Source organism: Phoxinus phoxinus (genome assembly GCF_949152265.1).
Source record: "Phoxinus phoxinus genome assembly, chromosome: 21".
NCBI lineage: Eukaryota > Metazoa > Chordata > Actinopteri > Cypriniformes > Leuciscidae > Phoxinus > Phoxinus phoxinus.
The window spans coordinates 8,067,034-8,090,387 of NC_136896.1; the positions used below are offsets into that span (position 1 = coordinate 8,067,034).

General features: G+C 37.6%; 1 protein-coding gene across 29 annotated transcripts in view; it reads left to right on the top strand.

Moving 5' to 3' along the window:
* The window catches only part of camk2g1 (calcium/calmodulin-dependent protein kinase (CaM kinase) II gamma 1), a 72,375-nt gene that overhangs the window by 31,274 nt on the left and 17,747 nt on the right, over nt 1-23,354 (top strand). For all 29 annotated transcript variants that reach the window (XM_079594735.1, XM_079594743.1, XM_079594736.1 and 26 more), the window contains exons 3-10: nt 5,522-5,581; nt 10,578-10,632; nt 12,289-12,354; nt 15,073-15,145; nt 17,367-17,469; nt 18,562-18,645; nt 19,893-19,987; nt 22,919-23,041. In XM_079594735.1, the coding sequence (XP_079450861.1) occupies nt 5,522-5,581; nt 10,578-10,632; nt 12,289-12,354; nt 15,073-15,145; nt 17,367-17,469; nt 18,562-18,645; nt 19,893-19,987; nt 22,919-23,041 (659 nt within the window). The remainder of the gene's footprint in view (nt 1-5,521; nt 5,582-10,577; nt 10,633-12,288; nt 12,355-15,072; nt 15,146-17,366; nt 17,470-18,561; nt 18,646-19,892; nt 19,988-22,918; nt 23,042-23,354) is intronic.

Here is a 23,354-nt window from a genome sequence, read left to right on the forward strand (position 1 = left end):
GTAATATAGAAGGGAGTTTCCTCTCTAGTTACTTTTGGAACTGAAACTTAACAGTAGAATATCTTCCAAAAATATTTGTCATTGAATGTTTTGAGTCAGACCTTTTAATCGGTGTGAAATCAGTTTTTACATTTACACATTTTGCAGACACTTTTATCCAAAGGTATAGTTTATCAGTTCATGCATTTCTTGAGAATCAAACCCTATGGCCTTGGTGTTGCTGGCACCATGACCATGTATGAGCTACAGGAATTCGCAACTCATTTTACTTTACACAATGAGAGAATCTTGGGCAAAATGTGACAGAATAGAGCTCGTTGGTTTGAGGAGAGGGGTTGAAAAGTAAAGGCTTTTTCGAAAGTAAAGTGATGCCGTTTGATTTTTCGATGTGATGAGCGTTTGTGAAATGTAGACAGCCTCAAGATGTTGCGGCGTGACAACGCAATGCAACAACTTTCGCATCTGGTGTAGACACTGTGTTACGCAACTAAGTGCTGACAAGTGACTGTTAAAAATATGTATTTGTCATTGAATCATTCATTTAAGAGATTTGTTCAAAACGCTGATTCATCCATTAATAAAACAAGTATTGTTTGAAACAAGTATGAGTGACTGATTTTTTTAAATAATTCTTTCAAATGAATTAAACATTTTTAAATTGACAGCAAAAATTATTATTTTATCAGAAGCTCTAGTAAGTTACATGTAATTTTGTCTGTTCAGAATCATGGAGAATCTAATTATCTTTATTTGAAACTATTTCACAAATTATCCAGGATTGTGCAGCTCTAGTATCTTGTATATGTTTAGTTATGAAACCGACTACCATGAACGTAAACGTATAAATATCATGAAGGAGGATCTAGAGTTTAAAGCTCCCTTTTTAATATAAACAAGACATGGAGAACTAGAATGAGGAGGAGCATCAATGTGTTTATATATATATGCGTATGTATGTGTGTGTATAAAAATATAACAAAATATGTATGTTTTCCATTTTTCTATATTTTTAGCTATATTGCCCTCTTTTCCTCATATAAATGTTTCTAGTTTTCTATTTGCTTCAGTTGCCAGTTCATAGTCACATTTTCATTGTGCCTCTGTGCTGATCTAGTAACAGGGATTTGGTGCCATCTTGGCACTCTCCTGCTTCTGCGGTTGGAGTGTGTGTGGTCAGTGTTGGCCAGCAGGGAAAGGGGTGTAGAGGAAAACCGTATTTGTGCCAGCAGCATGCTAAGGGTTAATCTTCTACTGGGTCACAGGGCAAGATGGAGAGGATGTAATCCTGTTAGCTTGGAGCATGTCTGCTGTACGTGTGTATGTGTGTGTGTGCGTGGTTGTGTGTGAAAGTCTAACACATAATCTAGTTCAGAGAAAGATTATCAACAATACATAATAGAGCAGAGAAAAAGATAAAAAAACAGGAGTTATGGACCACAGACAGCACAATATGTGGAAAATTTTAATGGTTGTGTGTGTGTAATAACACATCCAATCAAACCAACAACCGAATCAAAAATGGCACTTATCTTCCAGTTGATGTGCTTGTTAAGTTGATTGGATGGGGTGTTATGTCCTTTCAAAAGTGCCATTTTATAAAAAGTAACAATTGGACAGAATCATAGTCATTCTATAGCTCTGTTTCAAAAACCTTGCCTAGTGCCTACAGCATAGGCAGCAACATGTTCAGCAATACATTTCAATAAACTTCAATGTTAGCATTCTCTTAAATTAACAATGTGATATGCCAATAAGCATACAAAATTGGGTTAAAAAATAATTTATTTTGTCATTTTCACATTGAGTCTCAAAATTAATGTAGAAACAGCATAAAGATGCTATATTATAAAAAATAAAAATTAATGGCATACTAAAAGTAATGTTTTCTTCTCAATTTCTGGGAATAGAATGAGAAAAATTTAAGCCATTCAGCATTACAGTATAATTAAAAGCCATCATTTTAAACGTTTAATAAACTAAAATATTGAAACTTTAAATTTAAGTGAACTTCAACAATCTTCACATAAAAAAAATCATTATAATAAATTTCACATCTTTTACATGTTTCTGTCCGATGCATGTTTTGTCGATATCAATTTTCTCAGTTTGAATGAGAGCTGCCAGTTCATTTACCCCCCCCCCCAACTAAGTTTATTTTGCACATTCATTTTCACTGTAAGAAAATGACTAGTTCTAGCATTTGGTATCCATATTTTTATGTGTGGATTGATCCTTTCGATACAACGTCAATATCACAAGTATTTACACTTATTTTCACACTTACACCTGTATGTCTTGCATCCATCAGCCTCTCAAAGAGAAACACACGGAGGTGAGCGGGGCTGATCATAGGAAAGGCCTACATGCGGACCATCCTCGGTCGGTTGCTCTCTCTTTCAAGGAAAGTCTGTTCCCTCTGTTGGCCATATTTATAACGGCTACGTTGCTATTTTGAGCATCCAAGACCACGTCCTATCTACTTTATTGGGGAAATTCTGAAATCTCAAAAACTGCCTGCTGAATTTATTCAAGTAACATTTCATATCTGTAACAAAATCTGACATGAACTGTCCCATAAATGTATCTTATGCTCAAATAGCGTTAAAGAAGTGTATTCTTCAGGCTAGACCAGCCAATGCGCATATGCAGTCCTAAGCGGACGTCTCAAAAGTGCGGTCAGGGGATGTGCTGCTGCTGCTTCTCTCAGCCATTCACTGAACAGAGTAGACAGTAGGACAGTACGCTAGCAGGACAGTACTGGCGACGTTTAGAAAGTTACTGAGGTTTGTCCAAAAATAGTAGCTAAATCTAGCGACAAAGTCGTTAAGTTGGTAACACTGCTCAAAACATGGACTGGTTGAAAAACAGCTCTGAGTGACACAATGCCTTTACCAATCTGTGATTGGCTCCTTAATTTAGAAGGCAGGACTTATTCCTTGAACTTTCTCCCATTCATGAGTAATATGAGTGCACAGTCTTTGTATATATAAAGTCTTGGTCGGAACCTAGATAGCATGATCATATACTATAACACTAGCCAAAGGATGTGGGGAGACATTAGCATAGCTACTTCAGGGAGGGGAAAACGGAGGCTGCGTTAATTACTTAAATATTTTTTTAATGAATTAAACAGAAAATATTTGTTGCAGAAATGAACACACTAATAAAAATACACACAAATAATGGGTAAATGTTTTTGTTTTTTGGTGAGATTGACATTTTTATTCCTACTTTTTTGTATTGAATGAATTTTTTTTCTTTCTTTGTCCGCCATCTTTGATTTGTTTATTTATTTTCTTAAATGAGCTTGTCGTTTTTAACTAATTTGTGCATCTTGCAATTGACCTCTCTGTGAATAATACGCGCAATTCTCCCTAGCATTGACCAAAATAAGGTGTATTTTATGCTGCCTACATTTTGGAGTCTTCACACCTTAAAACGCCTCCTACGTAAGCAACCCACTAGGTTTTGGCCCAGAGCCTGCTAGGAGGTCCGCTAGACTCTGTTTCTCACAATGTCTTGCTTAAGCATGTCAACTTATGGCGCTTTTCCATTACCAGTACCAGCTCGACTCGACTCAGCTCGTCTCAGCTCAGCTCGGCTCGGCTCGCGTTTCGCTCCGTTTTCCATTGCATAGTACTTCCACAATAGTACCTGGTGGTCGTCATAGCGACGCGACACACACCCGCTACCCACACACACAGGACAATGGAGGAAATCGAGTGTATGCTGTTTTACATAATATTAGTAATGGGTATATCACGCAATCTCTGGCAAAACTATTTAAAAATGCCAGGGTTATTCAGGATACTCCGTCTGGCGCGTGCAATGATGGCGCAGTGAATAGTGACGATTCTCGCTGACCAATCAGCAGTCTCCCGTGTGTCACGTCACGTTTTAGTATCGCCTCAGCTCGCCTCGGCTCGCTTAGAACCTCGCCGGAGGTGATACGAAAAAAAGTACCTGGAAGCAGGTACTGGTACAACTTTTACACAGTGGAAAACCAAACAGAGGCGAGTCGAGTCGAGGTGAGGCGAGCCAAGGCGAGCTGGTACTGTGCAGTGGAAAAGCGCCATAAGACAGTGTTAATATTTGCAGGCTGACTCAAGTTGATGTGTTTATCGCAGAGAGCTGGGTGAATGAAAGCTGACAGTTTTACTCCATGAAGAATACGCTGTCCATGCCGGTTGCACAAACATGCATATGAATTTTGTAATGTTCATCTACTGGCCTCGTACTCCGTACAGTTGTCACTCCACGTCTGAGTGCTTAATGACAGTGATTCTAGGGACAAAGTTCAGAAGTGGCAGGTTTGGATGTGATGGTGTGTTGTACTGTGCATGGCGACTGCACAGCAATCATTTCAAGTTCACTTAAGGGCATGACTCGTGAGGCTGAGACCTTTGAGATGGCCCTGATATTTGCTTGATAATTAAATGATTATGATTGCCATCTTATTTTTGTCTTGTTGTCTGGTTAAAAGACAAGATCATTCAGTTTACAGCAGATTTGTGTACACTAGAGAAAATGTTTTGAAGTGTAGTTTTCTTAAGCCTTTGTCCAAAAAAATGTTTCTTTAGTTTTAACTTAACAAAATGTTATATTTATGCAAAAAATAAGAAGAAGAAAACTGCTTGCTAGTGTGGCAATTTATACATTTAATAAAAGCAAATTGATCTTCTTTAAAATGCCTGTTTAAGGATATTATTTAAATATTTTATATTTGATCTGCAATGGCTAACAAGCAAAATATGAAAGCTTGCATAGCCTGCTGTATGAATATAATCTTTCAAAACATTTTTTTTTTTTTTTTTTTTTACTTTTAAGCCTATTATTTTCTAAAATATGAATCTCATCCAATTTCATAGGCCTCCAGCAGTGCATAGTGGGTGATTTTTACATTGAGAAGATGAATAAACCCGTCAAGACATTGAGCTGCTATTTAGACTCCCCACGCTTGTGATGTGTGTGTTGCAAGTGTGAGGAAATGAGCCCTCGGGCTTGTTTGTTTAATTTTACGTAACATTCATCCTTCAAGCTCACACAAGCATATTACATGTTTCAGTAATAAGCCCTAGATTAGCTTGAACCTCACCCCCACTCCAACAAACACAGTTTACAGTATCTTATCATGACAGGAGCAAAGTCACACACACACATATATATTGGTATATTATTGGTTATGCCGATCCGATTATATATCAGTATTATTACTATTTCTGCATATTTGTTATTATTATTATTATTTTTGTACCAGTAGTTCAAATAATGTCGTAAAGTTCAGTTACTGAATGAGCAGATTGTCTCACTGATTCTGTGAATTGTTTATCCCTGCCTACCTCCCCAGTCCTGCTGGTCACATTTATGACACCTGTGTGAAAATGTGCTCTCATCTTAGAGGAGAGGACAGAGCTGCTCTCACCCCAGCTGAAGTGTTCTTTTCATTTTATAGTTGTGAGAACAAGCCATCAGCCACCTCAAATATCTAACCTGCTTTTCTCCCCCTCTTTGTCCTCTGCAGATCATCAGAAACTGGAGCGTGAGGCCCGAATCTGTCGTCTACTCAAACACCCCAATATCGGTGAGATTGATCTGTATTATGACTTTGTATTTTTTTTAAAGTGCCCCATTATGCTTTCAGGTATTACCTTTCATGTAGGGTATAATATGGATGTTTGTATATGTAAAAGTTTCAAATTAATCTCAATTCTCAAATTAATTAATTCTCAAATGAATACGCCAAAACCGACGCCATTGGTACTGTTCATATCACTTTATCAAGCTCTGAGGAAGCCTCTAGAGCTGAAATTCAGATATGGTAATGGCCGTTAAATTTCCAACAAGCGTTTTAAGCGGTTGGACCAATCACAGCAGACTGGGTCATCTGACCAATCAGAGCAGAGTAGGCTATTGGAAACCAGGGGTTTAGAGAGACCGAATCCTTTATCGGTATTATTAAATGAGAGAATTTGAAGTATGGGTCCAAAAATTTAATAAAAAATAAATAAATCTAAACTATATTTGAGCTTCAAGTTCACAACCCCTCTGTCTAGATTCCAGCTCTGTGCTTCACGCGCACTCAACTTTTCTAGTCTATCTCATCCTTTAAAAATAGTTTTGTAAAGAAATATTTCTCACAATGTATATATGTCTACATACCTAATATTGAAGCCTTTAAGTTTTTATATAAAAAGTTACAAAACACACACTATTGTTCAAAAGTTTTGGTTCAGTACATTTCTTTTTGAATTAAATTAATTCTTACAGGACACATTAAAGTGAATAAAAGTGACAGTTTAACACCTATATTAACACTTTGCCATAATAGGAATAAATTACATTTGAAAATATATTAAAATAGAAAACAGTTATTTTAAACTTCAACAATATTTCACAATATTACAGTTTTGTACTGTACATTAAAAAATCTTGCCGAACCCAAACTTTTGAATGGGACTGTAAATTTACTCTAAAACGTGTGTGTGGTGTGTGTGTGTACTTGTACAACTATCTTTGTGAGGACCAGTTTGAGTTTTAGCCCATTGAAGTGAGGACATTTTGGCCGGTCCTCACTTTCTGAGACCCCTTTAAAGGCCTGTTTGTGGGTCAAGACTTGGTTTTAGGGATAAGGTTATAATTAGGTTAAGGGTAGGTTTAGGGTAAGGGTTCGAGTTAGGCACTTAGTTGTGATGGGTAAGGTTAGGGTAAACTGCTAAAGATTGCATTGTCAATGAATATCCTAATAAAGATAAGATGGATGTACAAGAGTGTGTGTGTGTGCGCTGGTGAAAAAAAATGTTTGCTCCAAAAATACTGTGTCCTGTGAAACAGCCTCTTCCAAAAGTCATTGTCTAAAGGAACGTATGAACAATAGAACAAAATAAGGATTGTGAGGGGGAAAATGTAACTAATAAATGGCAGAATTTAGTAGAACACAAACAAAGGAGAATGAAAATTAAGGCACAGAGGGAATTAGAGGGAGGAGTGGAGACAGAAATTGGGAGACTGATCGATAGAATAAGGAGAAAACAACCAAGCTATCGAGAGCAGAGCCATCGAGATGGGGCGATGACGACGAAGAAAGAGGTGAAGGCAGAGGGATGGAGAGAGCAGCGGAGAGAGATGGAGAGGGATAGAAGAGGAGTGGAGCTCTATAAATAACTGTGCTAAGGTGGGAGATGCTGGTGGGCAGCAGTTCAGTCCAAATACCATCATTATTGCCAATGAGTTCAGGAGAACGGCAATAGAAGAGGCGAGAGAGTGGAAGAAAACCACGAAGAAGATGAAGAAAGACACCTGGTTGAGGCACTATGACAGTTTATGATGTGTACTGTGCTGTTTATACCACAAAAGATGCATTAGAGGTTTGTTTATTGTGATTTATCTTTTTGTTTGTGTTCATCAGGGATCAAATAATAAGATAAAAAAAATTATGAAATGGTCTCAACGGAATTATACTTGGATCATGGTTATTAACATATAAACCATTTTTCTTTATTACATTTTTTACAATAATAACTACATTGTGATACATTCTGTTATATTACTTTAATAATTACTCGTACCGTGTTACGTATTTATACCCCCGGGGCCGTATTACAGAAACATCCAACTAGAATCCCGTCTTATCTATTTGGTACCAAAGAAAACTAGCCTTCGGGCTCATTTGGGTACATGCACATTCATGAATGTTGATAAATGTACACTGTATACACACACACGCTCACTGCGACACAACTTGTACACCACAATTTAAAAGTTTGGGTGCATTTGACAAAATTTACAGTCCCATTCAAAAGTTTGGGGTCAGCAAGATTTATGTTTTTGAAAGAAGTCTCTTATGCTCACCAAGGCTTCACTTTAAGACCTGCCCATGACGCGGATATAACACGCACTCTTTACGTTCAATTAAGACTTTAAGTAATTCAAGACTGTGCTTACAAGGCCACTCTACAAACTGGGCATTTTGCGCATGAGTCGTGTATGTGTCACACAGATGGGAGGTACTGAGTTCTCTTTTGTGTCTTGTCACGCTTGAATAATTTTAAAGCATTTGCACAAATAAGAGCCTGATCACATAGTGTAAAGTTAGCTAAAGGATGGCGGGAAATAAACAAATGCTAACACATTCATTTTGACAGCTCTAGCATATAGTGTGTATATGGTTTTATGGTTATATAACGCTCATTTCAGTTCTGTATTTTACTGATATGTAGTTCTACTGTCTGGCATCTTGCACACCTTTTAAAGTAGTCCCACATTGACCTCGGATTCACACTCCGTCCAGTGTCTTTCTCCTCCATTCTCGGTTTCTCACTCCTCCATCTTTTTTCCACTCTCGCCATTTTTCCATCCAATGTGTTTTTGTATTCTCGTCTCTGTTCCCCGCCTCAGGCGATGCCATCTCCTTTTTCCTGCTCCATCACCTGTATCTGTTTCTCTCTCCTTTACTTTCCCTCCTGTTGTCGCTCCTCAAGTGGACAGCTTGTCATGTTTTCTGCTTGGGCTGCACATAAGTGCTGAACAATAGAGCCAATGAAGGAAGAGAGATGGAGAGAGAGAGAGACAGTCTGAAAGGTTAAAGAGAAGAGAGGACTGAGTGCTCATCGCTACTGGCACAGTTGGCACACACTAATGTGCATCTCTTTCTCTTTCCCTCGCTCACTCAGCAAGTATAAAACATTTTTTTTGTAGAATGTTCTCCAGCATCATTAAAGACAATTTTGTAATATTAAATAATAATAATAAAAAAATAATTATTTTTATTATTAAAATATTCATTATTTTTTTGAGTTTGTCATTTAATTTGCATAAATTAAACGTTTCTAATAATAATAATAATAATAATGATGATTATTATTATAGAAATGTACAAAAATTATGTGAATAAAGGTGAAGTATGTAATTTCGGCACCAAACAAAATAGATTATTCCCGAACTGGTTTCCTGTCTTTTCAAACACTTCCCTACAATTCGTTGAACCAACAGATAGCCCCACCTCCAGAATCATGCTATTGGTTGACATGTTTCCATCAAGCGTGCCGCACAAGTGCTGAAAAGTGAAGCCAAAGTGTCTCGATCGCCACCCGGTGGCTGGTCCCAGTATAGGTCATGAACCCCACCTCCCCAAGAACTCTACTGGACGTGATGGAAACAATCAAATTACTTAATTTTAGGTCGTTTTTATCACGCTGATTAAAGTTTTAAGTGTTTGTTTTTTTAAATAAGTTTGGTCTTTAGTTATTTGATGCTATGAAAACGGAAATGTGGCGTCATGATTGACAGCTGTGATTGACAGCTTCTCTAAACAAAGTAGTCACCAAGGCAACAACGGAATTTTTTGGGAGGAGATTGGTGCTTCAACTTTAATTTCTACATGTCCATAACTGTTTATTTCACACAGTACATTTTGTATTAACCGTTTCTATGGGAGTGAGGGCGGGACCTTGATGGTGGCTTTACTTCCTCGATGCTTGCTTTACTTCCTGCTCACTACTGCGCAGAAGCAGGTCCCAAATCTGCGCAAGATATCAGCGCCATATTAGGACTTTGGCGGCTTCACTTTTCACCAGTGGAAGAGAGTGAAGGGGCGTCGTCCATCTTTTTTTACAGTCTATGGTTTCCATCTAATCAAACTTCAGTGGCTCCCAGTCCTGCCATACATTTTTTCATGCGGAATATTGGTACACCTATTTTACACAAGTTAAATGTGTGCAGATGTCAATTTACATGGTATTTAACCTCTGACTGAATGTTTAGGACTTTATTAAACTTGAGCATCTGTAATTATTGGCATGATAGCAGCTCATGTTTGCAGTTCCAGTGTCAACAGGCGAGGGCCTTGCTTGTCAAACAATCACTCTGAGGACTATTGACTCACTGCATTACTCTAATAATGTAGAAGTAATTTATCTAATATATGTATATTCCAACATCAGATTTGCCTCGATCTCTCTGTTATTTACCCTCCGTCTCTTCCTCTTCCTCCTCTAGTTGCAATGTCGCTCTTTTTCTTAGCACTCTCATATGGGTCCTGCTATTCTGGGCAGTGTTTACTCAACTCTTCTCTCTCTCTCTCTCTCTCTCTCTCTCTCTCTCTCTCTCTCTCTCTCTCTCTCTCTCTCTCTCTCTCTCTCTCTCTCTCTCTCTCTCTCTCTCTCTCTCTCTCTCTCTCTCTCTCTCTCTCTCTCTCTCTCTCTCTCCCCCCCCCCCCCCATACACTCGGTGTGTGTCACTGTCTACGTGACGCACTGCTTGTGTTCATAAGTGAGCTTGTCATCCATATACTATCTCTCTTTTCGATGGATTCTTTTTGTGTTATTTCATTTCGCCATGTGCTCATTATGGTTATCTTAAGTCTATAAACGTAGCTCATAATTGTAAGTGTCACTATAATAGCGTGTAATTGGACGTATGCTGTATGTTGTTCTCATCAGATGTTTGTATGAACGCTGTGTGATGGAGCGAGGAATGCTCAAGATTTCCCTCTCATTAAAAACATTTGCTTTCATAATGCATTATCTCTGTGTCTGACATTGTTTAATGCTGATTCTCTTGTTGTGTCTTTTCAACTGTAGTTCGGCTCCATGAAAGTATTTCAGAAGAAGGCTTCCATTACCTGGTTTTTGACCTGTGAGTAACACACACACACACACACACACACACACACACACACACACACACACACACACACACACACACACACACACACACACACACACACACACACACACACACACACACACACACACACACACAGTATTGTATTGTAACTTGAGACATGATAGTAAAATCCTCATTTAATTGAAATTTCATTAAAAATATGACCAAATACTGTAATAGTAAATAAATAATACAAAAAATAACATGGCTTCTGTCTTCAGGTAAGTTTGTAACACTCAATGGTTGTAAGAGGCTTCCTGCTCTTTGAAGAAGGATGGACAAGTTATCAAACCCAAGACATTTTGTTCCCATGAATCATGTCTGAAACCCCATTGCTGCAGGCAGATAAATGCAACTGAAATATGTTCGACAAGAACAACCTCGTATGCATCTTCCCGGGTGTCAAAAATATATCCTTCAATTTGATGGGATCTGCCAGCAGAATTGATGGGCAGACATTTCTGGGTGGCCCTAAAAATACGATTTAGTACTGTCAAGATTGTTGTTCTGGTTTTACCCAGAGTCCAGTGCACTTTGATTTTCCCAGGTGTCATTGTGGAACTCAATTTATCTGGAACAAATGCTGAGTTACTAATGTTCCTGTTACATGTCTCGTGCACTTCAACTGCACGCCACCCTCACAATTTACCATGGTAACCATTGCGAGTTGGTGATATAAGAAAAATTTTGTTTCATAATACTCTCAATAAATATCAAATACTGGTCAAAAGTTTGGGGTCGGTAAGATTTTTTTAAAAAAAATTCATTTTATATTATTATGAAATATTATTACTGTTTTCTATTTTTATATATTTTCAAATGATTCTTCAGAAATCATTCTAATATGCTGATTTGCAGCTGAAGAAACATTTGTTAATATCAATGTTGAACACAGTGCTGCTTATTATTATATATATTTTTGGGATTATTTTAATAGAACATTTAAAACAATTCTTATGTATAATCTCTATAAGAATTCAATATTTTATAACATTTATTTTCTTTTTTTATATATTTAATTAGTTGTATTGCAATGCAAAATATTTTAATATTTCAATATGTCAATTAATAAAAAAATATGTATTACTATTGTTATTTTTATTTGATTTGTTGTAATTGTTATTACTATTCTAATTGTTGTTGTTTTTACTCATTTTTATAAAAAAAATCTAAAGTGTTTTTTTTTTTTCTTCTGACATTTCTTTATCTAATTTTCTACCAAATGTTGCATTTTGCATAACTGAAATTCAAACAGTTCTCAGATTTACCAGTTTTGGATCAAATACCATAGGTTAATACAGTAATTGTAACTACAATAAAACTCCTGAAACTTTGTAATAGCCACCATCGTCTTGCACTGTCACTTGTATTTTGTCAAAGCCTACGGTTACCATGGTAAAATTGCTTATTGCGGCCTTGCATCCAATAATATACCTATATGAAAAGTATAATTGGGCCATGCGAGTTTTATTGCAGCATCACATACATTTGCGATCATGTTGACGGAAGTATAAAATGTCGGTTCTGCCTCCTGCTGCTGACCAAATCAGCCCAAAACCCAGCACACTCTCCACTCTCTCTCATCCCTTGTTTCACTGGGTTTTTTCCCCCTCTCTATTTCCGCAGTGTGACTGGGGGGGAGTTGTTTGAGGACATCGTCGCCAGAGAGTATTACAGTGAAGCTGACGCAAGGTGGGCTCTCCAATTTACTGTTGCTGTGGTTACTGTGCTGCAGCCTGCAGTGAGCAGGTCTCACACACACACACACACACACACACACACACACACACACACACACACACGCACACACACACACTCACATCTGATTCAAAAGCACAAAGTGGACGATCCCTTTTGTGCAGAAAAACTGAGAGCCTTTAATGATGGTGGAGTTGCAGAACTGGCAATCAACAGGTGCCGCACAAAAACGCATCCTTTTGCCCTCAGTTGGCCCCTCCTTTTGAGTGCATCATTTCTGCAACACTAACAAAAGCAGCACTGAACTGCAAACACCAAGATTCGGTCTAAACAGGTTTCCCAGAGTGGCACAGAAATTACACGGTTTGAAGAGTGTCTTCAGGAACCAGCAGCGAGTGTGTAAGTCTCTGAGGAACTCTTGATTCCAAGTTAAAGCCCCAGGCATCCAACGCAAACACCCTCCAGCAGTTAGCTGTGTTTTAATGCGCTCATACGGGACTGCATGGTAAATTTGCTTTACTAGAGTTGCATGATGCCAGTTTAGCATCTAAGCTTTGATATTACGTAGGAAAAGACAGAATAAAAAAGTGTGTGTGTGTGCGAGAGCGAGAGCGAGAGAGACAGGTCTTTTGTGTCCAGTGGGATTTGTGCTGTCCTGAAAATGGAATGCGGGGCTTAAAATAACCAAATTTGGCCAAATAGCTTCTGTGTGCTATTTTAACATTAATATACTCAACAGTCTTTTTCAATCTGCTTTCTTATCTCGTGTAATCCACTTTTCTTATTCCCTTATTCCTTGTGGCATGTCATAACCAAGCATGATAAAGTGACAAGTGATCAAATCTGTCTTCCCTGTTTCTTGTTACTGGAAACTTGTCGCCTAGTTAGGACTAGTTAGGTATAAGTCTGCACTTTTGAGTAATATAATATAATATATTATGCTATTTAATATTTACAAATGGTGAATATCTATATTATATTAAAGCAATAAGCCATGGTTTACAGGTGAATTTACAGCTAAAGGGGCGTTGTTAGGCTCAATGCGAAGTGGAGCTTATTGCTTTACGGGCTTATTGCTTTTATTAAACGGTTATTCCTCATACCTGGCAAGGTTTTATAAAATAAACACACAGACACAAAAATGTTATTCTATTGATAAAAATAGTCTTCCTCCGCCAAGCAATGTAGTTCTTCAGAAGTGGAAAGTTTGCCAGTAATTTGTATGACAGCGTAGTAGACCGTATTGTTTGTAGAGAAATTTACTACAGTTTTGAACCCGGTTCAACCAATCATCATCAAGGACTGGAACTATCCGTTTTGTATTATATTATATTATATTATATTATATTATATTATATTATATTATATTATATTATATGTGACCCTGGACCACAAAACCAGTCATAAGTCGCACAGGTATATTTGTGGCAATATAGTCAACAAAACCCTGTATGGGTCAAAATTATCGATTTTTCTTTCATGCCAAAAATCATTAGGCTATTAAGTAAAGATAATTTTCCATGAAGATATTTGGTAAAGGTCCTACCGTAAATATATACATTTTATTTTTGTGAGTGAATGCAGCACAATCATGAACATAAATGGACAACTTTAAAGGAGATTTTTCTCAATATTTTTAATTTTTTTGCTCCCTCAGATTCCCGATTTTCAAATAGTTGTATCTCGGCCAAATATTGTCCTATCCTAACAAACCATACATCAATGGAAAGCTTATTTAAATATTTCAGATGATGTATAAATCTCAATAAATAAATAAATTGACACATAAGACTGATTTTGTGGTCCAGGTTCATTATATCATATCATATCATATATTATATTATATTATATTATAAAGCTATCCATCTGTTTTGCTAAAATACTACAAGTGACCTATGAAGAGAAGTTAATTGTACACAGTCATGACCTAACCATCATCTATTCCACTTCCTCAGAACAAACTCGATAAGGATCTAAAAAAAGGCATCCATAATTTCAAATGAATACTAAGTATTTATAGCAGCGTGACACCAAAGCAAAACACACACACACACACACACACACACACACACACACACACACACACACACACACACACACACACACACACACACATTCTGGTTCATCTGTCCTGGTTAGGCCTCTATAACATTGTTATAGGATTACATCTTTAAGAGGGATGAGATGATGTGTGTGTACCTGTCTGAGAGTGAGGTGCTTTTCCCAGAGTAACGCTCACCTCAGCTATCCCAAAATCCCCTGCTCATCTTATATGCCTCAGTCACATTACACTTGACCCGTGACTTGGCTCATTCTGCTAAAGTAGCAGTAGTACGTGCATATGTAGTGTCAATCATCCAGTCATGTTTAATTGAATTGCTTAATTGAATTGTCGAGCACAGGCTGTTGATTAACTTCACTGTAATCAATTTCAAGGGTTTATTTTAATTATTAGATTGAAGTTATGGACTTCAATTAATTTGTCAAGTTCTCAAAACAACAACAAAAAAAGTAAAAGAAAAAACCTTGTGGAAAACTACCTTTTAGAAGGAAAATGAATGGATAGGAATGTAAATATAAGGAAGCTGATTTTATTAAAGGTTTGTAATGGAGTAAATAGAAAGTTCAAATCAATATTTAGCCTTATCTCACCCCTCACTTATCCTTATGATCTTTCTCTGCCACTGATTGATTTATTATTCTGTTTTTCAGCCAGTGCATCAATCAGATCCTGGAGAGTGTCAATCATATTCACCAGCATGACATCGTGCACAGAGACCTTAAGGTGAGCGAGCGCCAATCGCCACGACAACCCCACACATGGCAAACGGGCCGTCTCTCAGGGCTTTGCCCCACACAAACACACAGATATACACATACAACAGTATTCCTGCTCTTGTTTATCATTCCCCTCATTTTAAGCAATGACTTTAGCCAACTGACCTGCGTATCTGTAGTTCTGGTGTTTTCTCTACAGTTCAAATGCTCAAATACATACTTAGACTTTTTGTACAAAGGATTATCTTTGTTTGAAATGATATTCTCTTCTTTAACAGCACTAGTTAAACAATTCATTATATTACCATATGAATCAAGTGCATGCATAAACATCACACACACGTTGTGTCTCCGCTGCAGTGGGTGCGAATGCATGAAATGAGTGTGTGTGTGTGTGTGTGTGTGTGTGTGTATATGTTGTCTTGACAGTGCCAGTGTCTTTGATAATGCAAACAGACACGCCGAGTTTTATCACGTCCTCCTATTGTGCATTAGTCACATACACTGCCCTCCCCCATGTGTATGTGAGCCCAATGATGAGCAGCAGAGATGTGCCCAGGCTGGTTGCCATAGCGAAGAACGTGATACGACAACTGTTGCTGGTATTGCCGGAGAGACGGAGGGATGTGGGAGGGGTCACCTCGAGTCTCACCATCCCTCATTTGTAGTCTGCGCATTTAATGAGGGAGAGTGAGAGATTCACACCTATGGGCATAAATTTCCCTGCATCCTCATAACAGATGCATTTAAATTCTGTGCTTGAATGTAGAACTAGAGTGTGAACTCTGCGCATTGAGAAGATATATGTGCGGTAGCTAATAAATCAAGCCTATTGAGTTGTATATTCGAGAACTGGAGAGGAAATCGACTTTTCCAGCCTATATTTTAGTGTGGAAGGCTTCCATTCTGCCTAATATATCTTTCTGGGCCTTTTCTCTCAGATGTGTACTTGAAGCTCCTGGATATTGATGCATGTTTGTGTTTGATTATCAAATTTGGTGCACTGACAAAACCACAGGAAATTCACCCTAATATTTGCTCAGCGTAACTGTGGTAGTAAAGAGAAAACTATTCAGATGTGCTTACCCTGTAAGCTGTGTATAAACTCAATTACCTGTGGAGAGAACGGATCTGGTTTGGCTGGTATAGTGAAACCACCTGTTCATCTGCACATCTGCTGGGATGCTCTTCTCTTTAATGGCGGTTCACACTGACAGTGTTGAAGGTTGTAAAGTGGCTGTATTGTTGCTCTTGTATGTTTTCCTACTGCTGGATGTCCTAATGCCACTGTTAAATTTAATAATGAAAATGTACCTTATTTTTAAGATATCATTTTTTTAAATCATTACTTTATTACAATAAATTAAACCGATTATTCTTTTTAATTTGAAATGCAACATCATTCTTGTACTATTCTCATATCTGTATTGTTTAAAAATATAGGAACTACCACTCTAAAGTTTGGGGTCAGTATCATTTTTTTTTTTTTTAAGGTAAGAAATACTTTGTGTATTCAGCAAGGACATATTCAACTGATCAAAAGTGTATTAAACTTCAAAAGTGACAGTAGAGATTAATAATTATATTTCAAATACATTTATAAATTTCTATTCATCAAAGAATTGATAAGGAATGTTTCTTGAGCAGCAAATCAGCATATTAGAATGATTTCTGAAGGGTCATGTGACACTGAAGACTACAGTAATAGAAAATAGTGATTTTAAATTATAATTAGTGCTGTCAAATGGATTAATCGTGATCAATCATATCTAACATAAAGGGTTTTGTTTATATAATATGTGCATATACGTACATATGTGTGTGTGTTTGTGTTTGTGTGTGTGTTTGTGTTTGTATATGTGCTGTCAAATCAATCAATCGCAAGTTTTTATTTACATTAATATGTGCGTGTATATATATATATTTTTTTTTTTTGTAATATTTTTATTTATTATATACATGTCTGTGTGTGTGTGTGTGTGTGTGTATGTATGCATATGCATGCATGTATAAATATATTTGTGTGTATATACAGTATAAGTGACGTCTGGTTGCTTTGATGCTGCAAATTGCTGTCAGTGTGAACATCTCAACGCCAGTAAACTGTCTTTGCGCCACACGCTGGGCACGGTCAATCCCAAAGAATCTTTTTAACCCCTATTTGAAGTCGATTTGAAATGTTTGTGACTGTTCAGTGTGTTAAAAGCACTATCTGCTTTCCTCCTCAGCCCGAGAACTTGCTGTTGGCCAGTAAGATGAAAGGAGCGGCAGTGAAACTGGCAGATTTTGGGCTGGCCATCGAGGTGCAGGGAGATCAGCAGGCCTGGTTTGGTAAATAACTCTGACTTCAGCTCGAATTCTGCACCTCACGCAAACTTATATTTGTGAGGATGTCAAGATTTACTACACCTATCCAAATCTTTTCTCTACAACTTTTGGGGATTTTTAGATTTAAAATATATTTTTACCCAAAAACCTTTTTGGGTGATTGATAGGCAACAGTAATAGTAATGTTTGCCCTAGCATTCACTAATTAAAATAGGCCTATTGTTTTGCCCATTTATTAATACTTTTTATACCTTCTTTTTTTAACTGCTAGTGTATTACATTTTTACAGGATTTACTGTATTTGTGAGGACTTTTCAGACATTTTCCCTACGCAACTGTGATGATTCTCTCATAAAATTCATTCAGTTTATCTTAAAAGGATGTTCCGACATTTCCCGCTCCATTACCTGCAGTCTGAAGTGGATTGTAATGGCCGTAAAGGCTTATTTTCTGGCCGTACTAAATGCCAATCTTTGCCCATTTCATGTTTCGCTTTCACACATCATTCCTGTCGGTGTGTGAAAGATCCTTTAGCTCTGAAAATGTCCCTCAACAGCTGCCTTTCCTGGATTAAATCACCATGCATGCTTCTCTCAGGACTTGTGGCCCCCTACTGGCGGCTGGGTAATTCTGCCGCCATTCTGCTTTAGTGCCAATCAAGTATCAGTACAGCTTTCTTTAGTGTTAAATATGTAATCATCTTGTTTTGACTTAAGCATGCTTTGCTTTGTGAAGAGAAAAGCCCTGTGAGTGGAATATTTGTTATATACAAGCTATATGATTGGACAGCGCAGAATTATTTTACCACAGTGGGCAGCTGTTTAAAAACCTACCTATTTCCAGCCTTTTTCAGCCTTGCCAGTGCTGGAGGGATGAAGCTATCTCAGCACGTCACCATTTTGGCTCTGAATGGTTCTGCCGTATGGAAAAATCCATCTAACTATCCACACACACATGCTTGGAATTATTAGCATTTCAGTGAATATTAATTGGCTGAGCTACATCGCCTACAGGAGTCTTCAGTTTGCATCCACTTTATCTTATACTCATAGTGAAGAATAGTCACTTTTCAACTTGTTTGCTGTTTTGTCTCAGGTTTTGCTGGCACACCTGGCTACCTGTCTCCAGAGGTGTTGAGGAAGGATCCCTACGGCAAACCTGTGGACATCTGGGCCTGTGGTGAGTCTTCAACAGGGTCCTTAATCATTAGACCTCTTGCATATTCAGTCTGCTTGAACTGCTTCCCATTATATTAACAGGTTGCAGTATTCACACTGCACGAGTAGGTCATGCTGCATAGCACCGCAAGTTGAATTTCAGTTCCGAGCCTATTTTTGATGCGCGTCGCATGCTGAACTCAGCAGAAAATATAGTGCAGATGCTCTGTGGACCTGTCTGTCAACACAATCTTTTGCAATACATGCTTTAATGAAGCAAATAATGAGTGAACGCTGGGACGTTCGTCAGGTTCAGGCTGCAGGTAACGCATGCAGCCAACAAACTACACTTTTTTTTTTTTTTACATAAATGATTAGGTACTAGTCAACAGTGTTGAGTTCCACCATGTAAAACAACTACCATTTGGATGTAAATATGGTATTGCTTTGTCATATGAATTGTATTTCGCAACAATCCAGTAGGAAGTTAACTCGCTGTGCATTCAAATTGTGTAATGCACGTCTAGCCCTGGATTATAACAAGTTAACACCAACACTAACAAGTTAAATGTTTGAACCACACAGTTTTACTGGAAGGGTTAAAAATACAGTTCATTTTGTTGATATAGCAACAAATTATATAGATATAGCATGCTGCATGTTTTAAATCAGACACTGAGATAAAGTAGTAAGATTTATTTATGATTGAATTATAATATTTATTTTAATTAATTATTGAGAGAGAGAGAGAGAGAGAGAGAGAGAGAGAGAGAGAGAGAGAGAGAGAGAGAGAGAGAGAGGTGCATGTGAATTACCTGCATCTGTGCTGTGTCTCTCTACTTACAATGATGCTGTGAGTTTAATTACTTTAAAAACTGCAACATCACCACCTCTTTGCGGAGTAATATAATGTAGCGATTCAGTAGCGAAGCTAATTTATTCCTAAAAGTCCCGGGGCAGCCTTGACAACAAGTTCCTGTGCTCCTGAATGTTTCTGTGTGGGTAGCACAATCTCTAATCTCTCTCCATTTGTGCGTGTGCGCTTCAATGAAACTGAACTACCTGTGCATTACATGACTTGAACGCGCACCTTCCAGCCAATCAGAATGGAGTTTTCTGACAGACCATGTGATGCAATCAGTGGAACAACTTCATAACCATGCTGAAAAGACCTTGGAATGTCTGTCAGCCAATCAGAACAAAATATTTAACAGTATGAGGTAACTGATTATTTCTCTCTTGTTTCCCTTTTCTGTCTTTCTTTCACAGGTGTAATCTTGTACATTCTACTAGTGGGCTACCCTCCATTTTGGGATGAAGATCAACACAAGTTATACCAGCAGATCAAGGCTGGAGCTTATGATGTAAGTACAGTTGTCGTCCAATGCAGCCACACTCTGTCACTGTAGTTCAGTCCAGCCGCTCGAAAAAACCCTTCATCTGATTGGTCTTTGAATGCACCATCAAGTCTTTAAAAAAGGGGGCATTCACTAAGAGTGTAAAAACTCTTTTTGCCTTGCACATTTCCTTTGGCCACATTTCAGTCAAATTTACATAGATTTTTTTGGAGCCATGTCTTACTTTTAAATCATATTTTTGGTTGTTTCTAATTAGCCCAGTCTATGTGAATTCATTAAGTCCGTTTCATAAATCAGTCTAGTGAGGCTTGTTTAATATTAGACCGCACATCACAAGGCCTCTACATCCTTTCAGAAAATCACTGGAATTTCCCAGAAGGATACCGTTAACACCGTTTCCTGTCAACATTTGTGAAATCACTTGGAATAAAATTCAAGAGGCAGAGCTGTGCAAGAAATGTTTAAACCAGTGGCAATAATGAGCCAAGAGGTAGAAATAAGATTTATTAAAGCTTGGAGACATAAAAAATATATAATCTAATCAAGTAATGCTCAAACAATTAATCAATGAGTTGGCATTTTATTTTATTCAGTTTTATATATTTAAAAAAAAGTATTTTATTAAAAAAAATATAATCTTAATTTAATCTTAATAAAAAAATACATTTTTAAATGTTTCTAATTATTTTATAAAAAATGAAATAAATATTATCTTTAAAAAAAATATAAAATAAAATAAAATTCCAGCTCATTGCTTATTTATTCCAGCATTATTTGATTACAACAGATGTCGCAAGGTCTCTGCAACACTTACTGTGGTCCAACTGCCCGTTTAATTTCTGATTGGGTGCGATTTCAACTACGGGTGCTGTTATTGATTATGTCAGGCCCTCCCTGACGCATTGCAGAGAGATGGGCTTTGCTTAGAAACAACTGCCTTGTCCCAGAGTGTATGTGCTTGTTTGTTTGCTTGTGTGTGTGTGGGGCGTTTTAAATTGTCCATCAATTGCATCACCGTCTCACACCCTCAGATGTATTTAGCAGGACATGGAGCGAGTGACTGCCCCAGAGAGATATTCATTCCATTAAAATGTATGTCAAATAAAAGGGAGGAGATGATATGATTGTGGCTTGTTGTGAAAATGGAGTGAATGTGTGTTACACTGTTAGATGGGTTTGGTGGTCACAGTGTCAGGCCTGGTCAGTTCACCTCAGGGGATGGCGATATGAAAAATCTTTTATCACAAAAATATATAAAACAATGTAGTTATTTTTGCTGAAAACCCAACCACAAAATAGTTTATATCAAGAACACATTGGTGGATGGAGTGACGTTATGCTCATACAGTACGAGTGTAGTTCCAAATTTTGCTCTCTTATGATGCTTACATTGTAAATTAAAGGCATTAAAATAATCATTGATGTTCAGAGTCAAATAGTTTTCCTTATGTGTACATAATATTTTCATTGTATGGGCCCCTGATTTATATAATAAATGTGGTATTGTATAGTGTAGTCATTGAAGATAAATATTTATGAAATGTTTTTTCATTATGATTATTTTCTCTTAGTATTTGGAAATTGATGGACACCGAAACCAAATTATATGATGATGAATAATTAGTGCAAAAATGCTATACCAGTCAAAAGTTCTAGATTTGGTGTTCAAAAACATTTATTTTCAATATTATCAATAATAGTAATATTTTTATGGAAACTATGATACTTTTTTTAGGATTCTCTGATGAATAGAAAGTTCAGAAGTACACCATTTATTTGAAATATGAGTTTTTTGTAAAATTATCAATGTTTTACTGTCACTTTTGACCAATTTATGCATCCTTGAGGAACAAAAGTATTCATTTCTTTTTTTCTTTTTTTTTATCTTACCGACTTTTGCAAACTTTTGCATGGTAGTGTATAACAGAAGACAATACATATTATAAAGATAGTTCTTCTGATTCCTTCTGTTGACTTGTCCCACTCTTTATTGTTTTGCATTTTTCTTTGTTAGCACAGTTATCACATGTAAAGTAAATAACACTCAGTAACGTTGGCAATGTATATGTACCATGGCATAAATCTTAATCCAAATCTCTACATGTTGACACATTGCTATTGTCACACAGTATATGCCGTAAGAATCAAGAATAGGAAACCTTACCGTGAGCGTCTCCGTTTTGTACTTTTATAACCTTTCGTCATGTGATCACAATCAATGAGGTGTAGTTGTGCCTCATCATCCATTACAAGCTTCCGTCACTGCGCCTTCCGGCCATGCGTTCACATTTGAATGCGCCGTCCGCAGTCTTGAGTGGCCGTCTTTGCTGAAGCAGCGCACGGCAGTGCAAAAACGCCCCACCCATGACATGTTTTAGCAGTGCCCTGAGCCAAAAGCGCAGCTGAATCAGTGTGTGTAAGGGCTTATGAGCACCTGCAGTGTTTCTAAGTACAATCCACATGCTCGTTTTAGCTGATGCAACACAGCTTGATGCGCAAACAAATTATACTTCCTGGAACCTACCCAAGGTTTTCTTGGAACAGACGAAAGGATTTGTAACGGCCACATTAAGATCTCCTGGTACGAAAGAGGAGGTGCGACACACATTCAACACTGATACAGACACAGCTTTTTATTGGCTAATTACAACTGCAATTTTCTCTAGTTACGGGCTGCAATGAAGCCACGAGGTGTGAAATGCGCAAGCAACATGTTTCGAGCACCAGCCGTGCCGAATAGGCCGACTGTAGGAGGACTGACTGGCGTGACTCATTGAATCCTGTACGCTGCCTTGTGACAGGTTTAATTTCATTAGGCCTCGATGCAGACTGCTCTGTATGTGTGTCAGTACGTATTGTGGTGTGAAAAGCTCTCTAGGCATTCTCCTGCATTCAGATTGCATATCTAACACTCACTCGTGATTCTTTCCCCTACAGTTTCCTTCTCCGGAGTGGGACACGGTCACCCCCGAGGCCAAGAACCTCATCAACCAAATGCTGACCATCAACCCAGCTAAGAGAATCACAGCAGAGCAGGCCCTCAAGCACCCATGGGTCTGCGTAAGTTATCTCAGCTGAAGACTTAATTTACCACAAGCCCTGAGCAAGAAAGAATCATTGAGTTTAATGTGAAATGCAGCCTTTCACACTGTCACTTTCCACATATTTGAGCTCTCAGAATAAGTTGATGTGAAAATTGTCATTATTTGACATTATTTGAATTTTTAGTATGTCATGTATATTTTGAAAAATGAAACTGAGTAATGTGCCTGACCCGTTACTCTTTTCTTTGCAACTACAATGAATTGGGAGATTTCAGATCTTTTAAATGCATAGGTCGAATGATTTGTTCACAAATCTGACATTGTTCTGG